Source organism: Hyla sarda, chromosome 5 (genome assembly GCF_029499605.1).
Source record: "Hyla sarda isolate aHylSar1 chromosome 5, aHylSar1.hap1, whole genome shotgun sequence".
Classification (NCBI taxonomy): Eukaryota; Metazoa; Chordata; class Amphibia; order Anura; family Hylidae; genus Hyla; species Hyla sarda.
The window spans coordinates 33831935-33846199 of NC_079193.1; the positions used below are offsets into that span (position 1 = coordinate 33831935).

A 14265-nucleotide genomic window follows, 5' to 3' on the forward strand; every position below is an offset into this window, starting at 1 on the left:
TGAGTGACAGCCTCCTGCTGTTGCTTAGCAACAGCTCCCAGCGTGCAAAAAGGGCATGCTGGGAGCTGTAGTTATGCAACAGCAGGAGGCAGACCACCACAACTCCCAGCATGCCCTTATGGGCATGCTAGGACTTGTAGTTTTGCAACAGCTGGAGGAACATTTTTTCTATGGAAAAGTGTACCTTCAGCTGTTGTGTAACTACAACTCCCAGCTTGCACAAACAGCTAAAGTGCATGCTGGGAGTTGTAGTAGTGCATCTGCTGGTTGCATAACTACAACTCCCAGCATGCCCGTTGGCTGTCGGTGACTGCTGGGAGTTGTAGTTTTGCAACAGCTGAAGGCACACTGAGTTATGTAGCAAACCAGTGTGTCTCCAGCTGTTGCATAACTACAGTCCCCAGCATCCCCAGCCAAAGTAGTATGCCTCCAGCTGTTGCATAACTACAAGACCCAGCATGCCCTTCTGCTGTCCGTACATGCTGGGGGTTGTAGCTTTTGCAACAGCTGAAGGTACACTGGTTGCAAAACACTAAGTTTGTTACCAAACTTGGTGTTTCACATCCAGTGTGCCTCCAGCTGTTGCAAAACTACAACTCCCAGCATGCACTGATAGACCGTACATGCTGGGAGTTGTAGTTTTGCAACAGCTGGATGTTTCTTCCCCCCCCCCAATGTGAACGTACAGGGTACACTCACATGGGCGGAGGATTACAGTAAGTATCCGGCAGCAAGTTTGAGCTGTGGCAGATTTTCTGCCGCAGCTCAAACTGCCAGCGAGAAACTACTGTGAACCCCCCACCCGTGCGACTGTACCCTAAAAACACTACACTAACACACAATAAAAAGTAAAAAACACTACGTATACACATACCCCTATACAACCCCCCTCCCCTCCCCAATAAAAATGAAAAACGTCTGGTACGCCACTGTTTCCAAAACGGAGCCTCCATCGGTTGCAAAACTACAACTCCCAGCATGCACTGATAGACCATACATGCTGGGAGTTGTAGTTTTTCAACAGCTGGATGTTCCCCCCCCCCCCCCCCCCCCCCCAATGTGAACGTACAGGATACACTCACATGGGCGGAGGATTACAGTAAGTATCCGGCTGCAAGTTTGAGCTGCGGCAAATTTTCTGCCGCAGCTCAAACTGCCAGCGAGAAACTACTGTGAACCCCCGCCCGTGCGACTGTACCCTAAAAACACTACACTACACTAAGACACAATAAAATAAAAAGTAAAAAACACTACATATACACATACCCCTACACAGCCCCCCTCCCCAATAAAAATGAAAAACGTCTGGTACGTCACTGTTTCCAAAACGGAGCCTCCAGCTGTTGCAAAACAACTACTCCCAGTATTGCAAGATAGCCACTGACTGTCTAGGCATGCTGGGAGTTTTACATCAGCTGGAGGCACCCTGTTTGGGAATCACTGGCGTAGAATACCCCTATGTCCACCCCTATGCAAGTCCCTAATTTAGGCCTCAAATGCGCATGGCACTCTCACTTTGGAGCCCTGTCGTATTTCAAGGCAACAGTTTAGGGCCACATATGGGGTATCGCCGTACTCGGGAGAAATTGTGTTACACATTTTGGGGGGTTATTTTCTGCTTTTACCCTTTTTAAAAATGTAAAATTTTTGGGAAAAGAGGCATTTTAGGTAAAAAAAAAAAATTTTTTTACATATGCAAAAGTCGTGAAACACCTGTGGGGTATTAAGGTTCACTTAACCCCTTGTTACGTTCCCCGAGGGGTCTAGTTTCCAAAATGGTATGCCATGTGTTTTGTTTTTTGCTGTTCTGGCACCATAGGGGCTTCCTAAATGCGGCATGCCCCCAGAGCAAAATTTGCTTTCAAAAAGCCAAATGTGACTCCTTCTCTTCTGAGACCTGTAGTGGGTCAGAAGAGCACTTTTCACCCCCATATGGGGTGTTTTCTGAATCGGGAGAAATTGGGCTTCAAATTTTGGGGGGTATTTTCTGCTTTAACCCTTTGTAAAAATGTAATTTTTTTGGGAAACCAAGCATTTTAGGTATTTTTTTTTTTTTTTTACATATGCAAAAGTTGTGAAACCCCTGTTGGGTATTAAGGTTCACTTTACCCCTTGTTACGTTCCCCAAGGGGTCTAGTTTCCAAAATGGTATGCCATGTTTTTTTTTTTGCTGTCCTGGCATCATAGGGGCTTCCTAAATGCGGCATGCCCCCAGAGCAAAATTTCCTTCAAAAAAGCCAAATGTGACTCCTTCTCTTCTGAGTAGTGTGCCAGCAGAGCACTTTTCACCCCCATATGGGGTGTTTTCTGAATCGGGAGAAATTGGGCTTCAAATTTTGGGGGGTATTTTCTGCTATTACCCTTTTTAAAAATGTAAAACTTTTGGGAAACCAAGCATTCTAGGGAAATTTTTTACATATGCAAAAGTCGTGAATCACCTGTGGGGTATTAAGGTTTACTTTACCCCTTGTTATGTTCCCCCAGGGGTGTAGTTTCCAAAATGTTTTTTTTTTTTGCTGCTGTTCTGGCACCATAGGGGCTTCCTAAATGTGACATGCCCCCCAAAAACCATTTGTCGCTCCTTCCCTTCTGAGCCCTCTACTGCGCCCGCCGAACAATTAACATAGACATATGAGGTATGTCCTTACTCGAGAAAAATTGGTTTTCAAATACAAGTAAACATTTTCTCCTTTTTACCCCTTGCAAAAATTCAAAAATTGGGTCTACAAAAACATGCGAGTGTTAAAAATGAAAATTGTGAATTTTCTCCTTCACTTTGCTGCTATTCCTGTGAAACACCTAAAGGGTTAAAACGCTGACTGAATGTCATTTTGAATACTTTGGGGGGTGCAGTTTTTGTAATGGGGTCTTTTATGGGGTATTTCTAATATGAAGACCCTTCAAATCCACTTCAAACCTGAACTGGTCCCTGAAAAAAAGCGAGTTTCAAAATTTTGTGAAAAATTGGAAAATTGCTGCTGAACTTTGAAGCCCTCTGGTGTCTTCCAAAAGTAAAAACACGTCAATTTTATGATGCAAACATAAAGTAGACATATTGTATATGTGATTAAAAATTTTTTTATTTTGAATATCCATTTTCCTTACAAGCAGAGAGCTTCAAAGTTAGAAAAATGCAAAAATTTCAAATTTTTCATCAAATTTTGGGATTTTTCACCAAAAAAGGATGCAAGTTACCACAAAATTTTACCACTATGTTAAAGTAGAATATGTCACGAAAAAACAATCTTGGAATCAGATTGATAACTAAAAGCATTCCAGAGTTATTAATGTTTAAAGTGACAGTGGTCAGAATTGCAAAAAATGCAAGGTGAAAAAGGGCTCAGTCCTTAAGGGGTTAAAGGGCCAGTGCACCACTAATTGGTGCCTGGCCCAATCAGTTGTATCACTCCCATTCCTTATAAAAAACCCACTTCCCCTTCCTGTCCTTGCCAGATCTTGTTGCCCTAGTGCCCTGAGAAAGCGTTTTGTGTATCTCAAGCCTGTGTATCCAGACCCTTGCCGTTGCCCCTGACTTTGAACCATTGAAGCCTGCCCTGACCTTCTGCTACGTCCGACCTTGCTCTTGCCTTGTCCCTGTGTACTGCGCCTATCTCAGCTGTCAGTGGGGTTGAGTCGCTATCGGGTGGAACGACCTGGGGGTTACCTGCCGCTGCAAGTCCATCCCGCTTTGCGGCGGGCTCTGAGGAAAACCAATAACCCCTTAGATTCCGTTCCCCTGGTACGGCCCACGCCATCACCTCCCTGACACAGAGGATCCACCTCCAGTGTCCTCTCCGCATACCAGTCCGGATCCTGACACCAATCTTTTTTAACGGTATTATTTTGAGCACATTTTTTTTTTTAAATCATGTATGGTGGCATTCTTTTTATATGTGATAATGGGAGGATTTTTTTTGTCACTGTGTTGAGATCCTCATCTGTCTGCAAAATATGCCAGTGCTTGAAAATCGCTTTTCTTAAAGTGTCATTCATATTAGTGTTCTTGAATGAAAAAAACGCACGTTCCTCATTTATTTTTATCTCTTTTTTTCTGACTTCTTTTTAAAACATTTCTTGGAGCCTTATCAATTTTCCTTTTCGCTTGTTCACAGATCTTACTGGGATAACCCGTATTTTTTAGTCTAACCATTAACTCCTCAGTTTGTTCGTGAAATTTTTCTTCTGTGTTATTTATAAGTTTTAGACGAACCATCTGCCCGTACGGGATATTATACTTTACCTGGGGAGGTTGAGAGAACTCGTAATGCAACAATGCGTTTTTAGAAATCTGTTTACGGAAACCCGATGTAACTATTTGACCATCCGTTATGTCTATTTCAATGTCCAGGAATTCCAGAGAGTCACCTCCAAAAACATGTGTGAATTGCATATTGACGTAATTTGCGTCATTCAAATAGGAGACGAATTCCTGGAATTCCTGAGGGGACCCATCCCATATCAGTAGTAAATCGTCCACAAAATGCAGAAGGAGTTTGATGTTACGTGTGAACGGGTTTAGAGAAGTAAAGACATAATTTTTTTCAAAAATGGCTAGAAAAATATTAGCAAAAGAGCACGACATGGGCACGACACATCACTGTACTCGTTTTTTGATTTAACCATTGGGAGTCAAACTGTAAATTATTGTTAGAAAGGACTAATCGGGTAGATTCTGTAACGAAATCCCTAAAATCGGCAGATTTCTTAGTAAACACGAGGAATTCGTTGAGAGCCCCTATACCTGCATACTGAGAGATGCGGGTATACAGGCATTTGACGTCAATGGAAGCTAACGCAAAACCTGGTTGCCATGAAACATTTTGAGGGTATGTGTTTTAACAAAGGAGATATGAGCCATTCAACGTAGCTCGTCAGGTACTCTGTGGGGAATCCTATCCCCGCTACTATTGGCCTCCCGGGGGGAGGGAGGGGGGGGAATCACCCCTTTGTGAACCTTAGGTAAAATATACCACTTCGGCTTCGTCGGCATCTCAGGAAGTAATTTCTCTGCTGTTTTTATGGAGATTAAGCCCTTTTCTGTGTATGTTCTCAAATGATTACGTAACTTATCCATAGTTTTTTTGGTAGGATCATAATTAAGTTTTTGATAGACCTCTGTATTGTTAAGTTGTTTTAAAGATTCATTCACATAGTCCTCCTTTTTCCAGACAACTACCCCGCCCCCTTTATCAGCCTTAGAAACTATTATATCTTTTTGGGTGCCCAACCATTTTAGTGCTTTTTTCTGCTTTTCAGAGATATTATCATGATTAGGTGGATAAATTAATGCCATCACTTCTTGGCAGACAGATTTATAAAAAAAAAAGGTCAATTAGGATTCCTGGTGCGATAGGATTGCTAAATTTCGAAGAATTTTCTCCAGAAAAATATTGGGGTGATGGATCGGGGGTGTCATCTGACTCATAGGACATATTGGGGAAGACATTACCTAATTCTTCTAACTCATTTACTACTAGCTTATCTTGGCTAGTCAACTCAGCTACGGGACTAAATCCCAACGCTCCAATTGTGCATGGGATCTCTCCCTCTTTCACAAACATATCATTATCCCATAGACTTGCATTGAGGGGACGGGCGTGACATCACATGGGGGCGGAGTCCTGACATCACGGACTTCCGTTCCCGTAGTCACGACTCAAACCCTCCAGTGGTTCCGGTGAAAAAACAGGTGGGTCCCGCAATCAGACATCTTATCCCCTATCCTTTGGATACAATGTCTTGGATGTCCTTTAAAGCACGATCTGGAAGACCAAGAACAATATCAGACAGAACAGCTCGCAGGATTGTGAGAAAAACTATTCAAAACTCACGTTTGACTGCACAATCTCTCCAAAAAGAGCTGGCAGACACTGGAGTTGTGGTACACTATTCCACTATAAAGAGATACTTGTACAAATATGGTCTTCATGGAAGAGTCATCAGAAGAAAACCTCTTCTACATCCTCACCACAAAAATCAGCGTTTGAACTTTGCAAATGAACATATAGACAAGCCTGATGCATTTTGGAAACAAGTTCTGTGGACCGATGAGGTTAAAATGTAACTTTTTGGCCGGAATGAGCAAAGGTACGTTTGGAGAAGAAGGGGAACAGAATTTAATGAAAAGAACCTCTGTCCAACTGTTAAAGAGGTACTCCGTTGAAAACCTTTTTTCTTTTAAATCAACTAGTGCCAGAAAGTTAATCATATTTGTAAATTACTTCTATTAAAAATCCTTCCAGTACTTATTAGCTGCTGAATACTACAGAGGAAATTCCATTCTTTTTGGAACACTGATGACATCAGGAGAACAGTGCTCTCTGCTGACATCTCTGTCCATTTTAGCAACTGTGCATAGCAGATGTATGCTAAGGGCAGCATGGGGGCTCAGTGGTTAGCAATGTTGCCTTGCAGTGCTTGGGCCTTGGGTTCACATCCCACTAAGGACAACAATAAATAAAGAGTTATTATTATTATTATTATTATTATTATTAATAAAATGACGTCAGCAAAGAGCACTGTGTTTGTGATGTCATCAGAGAGAATTCCAAAAATAAAAGAATTTCCTCTGTAGTATTCAGCAGCTAATAAGTACAGGAAGGATTAAGATTTTTTAATAGAAGTCATTTACAAATCTGTTTAACTTTCTGGCTCCAGTTGATTTAAAAGAAAAATGGTTTTCACCGGAGTACCCCTTTAAGCATGGGGGTGGATCAATCATGCTTTGGGGTTGTATTGCAGCCAGTGGCATAGGGAACATCTCACGAGTAGAAGGAAAAATGGATTCAATAAAATTTCAGCAAATTTTGGATGCTAACTTGATGCCATCTGTGGAAAAGCTGAAGTTAAAGAGAGGATGGCTTCTACAAATGGATAATGATCCTAAACACACTTCGAAATCCACGGGGGATTACATCAAGAGGCGTAAACTGAAGGTTTTGCCATGGCCTTCACAATCTCCTGACCTCAACATAATTGAAAATCTATGGATAGACCTTAAAAGAGCAGTGCATGACAGACAGCCCAGAAATCTCAAAGAACTGGAAGACTTTGGTAAGGAAGAATGGGCAAAGATACCTCAAACAAGAATTGAAAGACTCTTGGCTGGCTACAAAAAGCATTTACAAGCTGTGATACTTAACAAAGGGGGCAGTACAAGATATTAACTCTACAGGGTGCCCAAACTTTTGCAGACGCCATTTTTTTGTTTTCTGCTATTTTGAAAGTGTAAATGATGGAAATAAAATCTAACTTTTGTTGACATATTATAAGAATGTCTAATCTGTAATTTGATGCCTTTTGGAGATTTTTCCATCTTTCTTTGGCTTCCTTATGCACATTAATACAAATTTTTACCTGGGGTTCCCAAACTTTTGATCCCCACTGAGTATCTTCCAAGACCTGTGATGACATCATCAGGAATCCTAGCCTATAGGAGTCATCGCAGGTCCTAGCAGATCAATAGTAAGTCTATTAGTGCTGTCTATGTGCTCTACTATACTCACACTACTGTATTTTGCCGCTGCAAAAATGCCACAATTTTACAGTGAAAATGTAGTAATGTTAATATCACCTTAAAGCTTTTCAGGGGCCCCCTTTTGACTACCTGGGTTGCCCCCCACCCTAACGCCGACCCTGCATGGGGGCTTCCTAAATGCGACATGTCCCCCCAAAAACCATTTCAGCAAAATTCTCTCTCCAAGATCCCAAAGTTGCTCTTTTCCTCCTGAGCCTTGTTGTGTGCCCACAGAGCACTTTACTAGAATTGACAAAGACCAGTATATGGTGGGTGAGTAGCTAATCACAATACTAATTTTGGGGGGCTTTTTTCCCTTTACCCCTTGTAAAAATGCAAAGAATGGGGCTACAAGAACATGTAAGTGTAAAAATTGAGATTTTGAGTTTTCTCCTCCACTTTGCTGCTATTCCTGTGAAACACCTAAAGGGTTAACAATCTTTCTGAATGTCATTTTGAATACTTTAAGTGGTACAGTTTTCATAATGGGGTAATTTATTGGGAATTTCTAACATAAAGACGCTGAAATGGCTGGATGCGAGCTATGACTGGGCGGTTAATAGACAGGATTACAGTCTTCAGAAATTATGTACAAATAAGAAAGGGGGAGAGGTTTGCTTATACTTAAAATCCTGTCTTAGGCCCTTTCTGCGTGAGGACATTATTGAGGAAAATGATTATGTGAAGTCTCTGAAGGTGGAAATAAGGTGTGGGGGTAAGAACAAGAAATTACTCATAGGCATTTGTTAGTAGACACCTAGCATAACAGAAGCAACAGAAGACATACTTATAGGACAAATAGATGGAGCAGCAAAGAAGATAGAAGTCACTATTATGGGGGACTTTAACTAACTGACATCGACTGGGAAGCTGAAACCTGCAGGTCCAGCAAGGTAAACAGATTTTTGGCAATAATAAAGGACAATTACCTATGCCAACTAGTGCAGGATGCAACAAGAGGGGGATCGCTTCTGGACCTTATACTAACCAATAGGCCAGACAAAGTTTCTGAGGTAGAGAAAGGGGGTCATTTTGGTAATAGTGACCACAACATAATAAGTTTTCATTTATTATATAAGAGAACGTCTACTAGTGGGGTTACAAAAACTTTAATCTTCAAGAAGGCCAATTTTCAACAACTTTAATAATGTACGGTAGGTAGTATTTTATTTTAAACATGCAACGCGTTTCAAAGCCCTGTCGGACTTCTCCTCGGGTGTGTATTACACGCGTTGCGTGTTTAAAATAAAATACTACTTATTTTATTGAAGTCAATCTCCTTCATCAAACTGGCAGCATGATTGGAGGTTTCCCATTCCCATTTGTCTCTATCCTCTGTTGTACGTCCCTTGTGGCATTGGAAGCCGCAGTAGCCGGATTCAATTATTATTACTGAAGTGATTGTAAGTGTTGTGCCTGGAGTATGTAACACCCTGAAAAGGTGAGCACGTTTCCTGACACTTATGAAAGCTCTGTTTGGTCTCATAAATCCTACAAAAGGGAGTGCTCCCGGTTTGTTTTGTTCTCAATTTTCAACAACTAAGAGAGGACCTGGAAATGTTGGCCCTTTAAGGAATATTATGGAGATAATGGTGAAGGAGGATGAGGAAAAGGCCAATCTACTAAATGACTTCTTCTCTACTGTATTTACAAAGGAAAATCCAATGTCAGATAACAGGGGAGGGAGCAAAGTAAATTCTCCGGCAAATCTCACCTTTTTAAACCAAAAAAAAAGTGCAGTGCCGTCTTAGTGACATAAAACACACAAATCACCAGGCCCAGATGGCATCCATCCCAGGGTTTTACAAGAATTAAGTACTATTCTAGATAGACCCTTATTTCTTATATTTAAAGATTCTATAATAACCAGGATTGCTCCACAGGACTGGCACTTAGCAAATGTTGTACCAATATTCAAAAAGGGGGTAAAAATGGACCCTGGGAACTATAGGCCTGTAAGTTTAACATCTGTTGTGGGTAAGATTTTTGTGGATTTTCTGAGAGATGCTAGTATGGAATATCTTAATGAATATAACCTTCTGACACAGCAACTATATGGGTTTATGCGGGATCGGTCCAGTCAGACTAATCTTATCAGCTTCTATGAGGAGGTCAGTTATGGATTGGATCGAGGTGAAGCTGTGGATGTTGTATATCTGGACTTTTCTAAGACATTTGATACTGTGCCACACAAAAGGTTGGTACATAAAATGAGGATGCTGGGACTAGGGGAGGATATATGTTAATGGGTTAGTAACTGGCTCAGTGATAGGAAGCAGAGGGTGGAGATCATTGGAGCTTACTCTGGTTGGGTGACAGTTACAAGTGGGGACCACAGGGGGCAGTAATGGCTCCACTCCTTTACAATATGTTTATTAATGACCTTGTAGAGGGATTACAGAGTAGAATTTCTATATTTGCAGATTACACCCAACTGGGTAGAGTGATCACAACAGAGGATGATAACATAATATTACAGAGGGATCTGGGGAAGCTGGAGTCTTGGGCACAGACATGGCAAATTAAGTTTAATGTGAAGAAATATTAAGTTATGCACTTGGGTCATAAAAACGAAATGTTAAATTATGTGCTAAATAATAAGACATTAGGTCAAACTTCTACAGAAAATTATTTGGGGTACTGGTGGACAGTAAACTCTACTTTAGTGATCAGTGCCAGGCAGCAGCTGCCAAGGCTAACAAACAGCTACTGTTGAAAAATGAATGTACTAATGATGAACTGGAAAGTTTTCACAAACAGATGGATAAACAATTTGCAACCTGGAAGAAGGAGATATCTGATAGGAAGAGCAAAAAGCTAGCCCGACAGTTAAATGATGTACAGACAAAAAGGGTATATAAATGGCAGCGTCGTCCAATGGAGGAGGGACGAAGACGCTCCATGTCAGTGTCATCATTTTCCTCTTCAAGTGAAAATGGCGAAAATAGATATCGGAATACTCAGAACAACCAAGTTTCAAACGGAAGAAGGATAGTTATCAAAATACCTCAAAGAGACGCCCATCGGGCCAGGACGGGGCAGCAGGACAGAGGGGTCCGTCTGGAGCAGCTTGTACAATTCAGGAGGAGACATCCCAAGGCACCAATTTGAAGGTAATTCATTTATCTCATCATTTACTGACACCTACAGACTTAGATGTATTAGGGAGAGGACTGACTTTTTCTCCCTCTGCATCTTTTGATACATTTTCAGCAATAAAAGACTTACATTTATTTGGCCGGAACCTGATTTTTAAGAAATGGCACCACAGCACAGAGTGTGAAACGTTTACAACAGCTGAGGAAAGAGCAGCTATTCGCACCTTAGAGGAATTACTACATGAACAAGAACCTCCCTTTGCACAGGTACCTACATGTATAAGAAAGAAATCTAGCAAATTTCCAGCCTTGTCGCTCTGCCCAGCCGTAGACCTGTTTGTCAAATTAGTAAGTAAAGAATTCAAACAATTTCCAGGGTACATTTATAATGATAACTTGACCAAAGAGGAATGCCAGAGTCTGTTTAAATTGAGTAAACTAGAGGATGTAATATACAAGGCGGCCGACAAAGGTGGCAATATTGTAAATGGCCAGTCAAAATGTATGAGGCTGAGGCTTATAAACAGTTGAGAAACACCTCTCTTTTTTCCTTGTTTTTCACCATTCAGGTTTTTTTGCACATTTACTTTGCAGTGTTATTTTCACATCAACACTCTTTTCTTAGTGGTTCATTATTTGTTATACACTTTCAGTATAGTATATATGTATATACATATGTATATATATATATATATACATTTTTTGTACATTATTAACATGCACTTTACACTTATTTATATATTTTATTTTTTATGGACGTACATCTATAATCTGCTTTTTTCACTCCTTTTTTCGTATATTGATGCTTATATCACTGACAGTGATCACTTTATAACTTTCATATATATATTTTTTTTTTATTTGAATTTGGGTCTTAATTCATCACCTTTTAGCATATCACCTATCCGCTTCTCCCCCCCCCCCCTTTTTTCTTTTTCCTCTTTTTTTTGTTGGGGTTCTTAATATATTTGTATGGGGTTCTTAATATATGGTGGGCGATGAATTTGAATTAATTAATTGTTTGGGATATTACTATGCTTTATGGATTTATGTATATATGAGTAAATTATACATTGTGAACTAATTATTTATTCCTATGTACTTATGTATTTATGTATATATTTATCCCCTTATATATGTATTTTTGTTCCTTTATGTATTTCTGCTCCTATATGTACTTATACCAACTTAATAGCAATGGTTTGTGTGGACCCCTTTGTTATCAAATATACTGTGTTACCATGTTATGCCACTGGAGGGCAATATGTCTCCTCATGTGCAGCTTAGCTGGATTTCCAGCGGCTGCCTCTACCAGTAGTGCACATGCGCCGCCCTGGTTCCCATTCGGCGTCCTTGTCGGCCGCGTCTCTCGCGCGATCCAAGTCACATGACTGGTCATGTGATCGGGTTGTAGGACGCGGCCTTCCGGGACGCCGGGTGGAGTATCCGGTGCGGCAAACGTGCACCGTAATACATGTGTGGAATGAGGACACATACGTGGCAACTATGTTTTAATTGGTTTTATGTCGGTATAAATAGAAGAGAGGTTGAGGGTAGCGCCACTCCCGGACGAAGGCTTGAACGTGCCGAAACACGCCTTGGGGTGACGCTGCCTTGGACCCTGTGAGCTGTCTGCTGTCCACATCCTGCACTTGCACATTGCAATTTTTTGAGGGGGTTGGTATCAGCTTACCATAGCACTTTATGCATTTATTTGCACATTTCCCTTAGTCTACCTTATAGTGTGACTTACGTATATACTGCCAACTTATTATAGGGGTTAGTGCAATAATTACCATAGCTACCTCTCTTGTGCAATATCACCTTATGTGACAGCGCAGGTTCCGGGGCAGTGTTGTTTCTTTCCCATGTGTTGTAATTTTCCTCCTTGCATATTATGTGCCTGTTTTTATGAGTTTTTTGGTATAATAAAGTTTATTGATATTTGACATGACAAGGGGGCATCCTCTATGTCTAGAGGAAAGAAGGTTTCACCATCATCACAGACAGAGATTATTTACTGTTAGAGCAGTGAGACTATGGAATTCTCTGCCACAAACTAGTTCAAGGGGGGCCTGGATGTTTTTCTGGAAAAATATAATATTACAGGTTATGGATACTAGATTCATGGGGATAAAACATTGATCCAGTGATTTATTCTGATCGCCATATTGGAGTCGGGAAGAAATTTTCCCTCTGTCATGGGCAATTGGCATCAGCCTCCTGGATCAACACAGTAGGGTTTTAGGTTGAACTTGATGGACTCTTGACTTTTTCAACATTGCAAACTATGTTACTATATTACTATGTAAATTCACTTAAAAAATTAACAGGTGCCTGAAAAATTCAGATTTTGACATTTTCGTGAAAATTTGGAAAATTGCTGCTAAACTTTAACCCCTTAAGGACTATAGTCTGTGTGTCAATACGATTAAAATAATACCCATGATTATATACTTTTCTATTATTGTTCGGCTTTAAAAAAAAAATTACAAACTTTTTAACCAAATTAGTATGTTTAAAATCCTTCTATTATGCTGACCTATAACTTTTTCATTTTTCCGAATAAGCGGCAGCATGAGGGCTAATTTTTTTGCACCGTGATCTGTACTTTTTATTGATACCACATTTGCATATATGAAACTTTAAATACATCTTTTAGCAATTTTTTGGGAATAAAATGTTACAAAAAAGCTGCAATTTTGGACTTTTCTTTTTTTACGTTCACGCCATTCACCATATCGGATCATTAACAGTATATTTTAATAGTTCAGATATTCTATCCTATTCGCAGCGCCCCGGTCAGACCTGCCGACCGGGTGATAATGTTCCCAGCCGGGATGCGATTCGCGATGCGGGACGCGCCCGCTCTCTATGCGCATCCCGACTCGCTTACCAGACCCGTTCCCCGTCTGTGCTGTCCCGGCGCGCGCGGCCCCCGCTCCTTAGGGCGCGCGCGCGCCGGGTCTTTGCGATTTAAAGGGCCGATGCGCCACTGATTGGCGCATGAGGTTTTAATCAGTACCTTCACCTGTGCACTTCCCTATTTATACCTCACTTCCCCTGCACTCCCTTGCCAGATCTTGTTGCCATTGTGCCAGTGAAAGCGTTTCCTTGTGTGTTCCTAGCCTGTGTTCCAGACCTCCTGCCGTTGCCCCTGACCTTCTGCTACGTCCGACCTTGCTCTTGTCTACTCCCTTGTACCGCGCCTATCTTCAGCAGTCAGAGAGGTTGAGCCGTTGCTGGTGGATACGACCTGGTTGCTACCGCCGCTGCAAGACCATCCCGCTTTGCGGCGGGCTCTGGTGAATACCAGTAGCAACTTAGAACCGGTCCACCGACACGGTCCACACCAATCCCTCTCTGGCACAGAGGTTCCACCTCCAGCCAGGCGAATCGTGACAATTATTATTATTATTCATTTTACAATTTTTGGGGGTAACATGGGAAAAAGGGACAATTTAAATTTTTTATGTGGGAGGGTATTTTTCTAATTTTTTTAAAAACTTTTTTTAATAACTTTTTTTACTTTTATTTTTAAACTTTAATATTCCCCATAGGGCAGGGGTTCTCAACCAGGGGTACGTGTACCCCTAGGGGTATGCCAAGGGTTATGAGGGGGTATGGCAATTCTCTGACAAATATCGGCCA

At 41.1% G+C, this 14265-nt stretch overlaps 1 protein-coding gene across 1 annotated transcript in view; it reads left to right on the forward strand.

Annotated features, from left to right (window-relative positions):
* Positions 1-10364, forward strand: part of LOC130273044 (macrophage mannose receptor 1-like) — a 227650-nt gene extending 217286 nt beyond the window's left edge. Inside the window, exon 30 of the mRNA XM_056519206.1 lies at positions 10277-10364. Coding sequence (XP_056375181.1) covers positions 10277-10284 — 8 coding nt within the window. The 3' untranslated portion in view covers positions 10285-10364. The remainder of the gene's footprint in view (positions 1-10276) is intronic.
* Positions 10365-14265: the final 3901 nt, after the last annotated feature.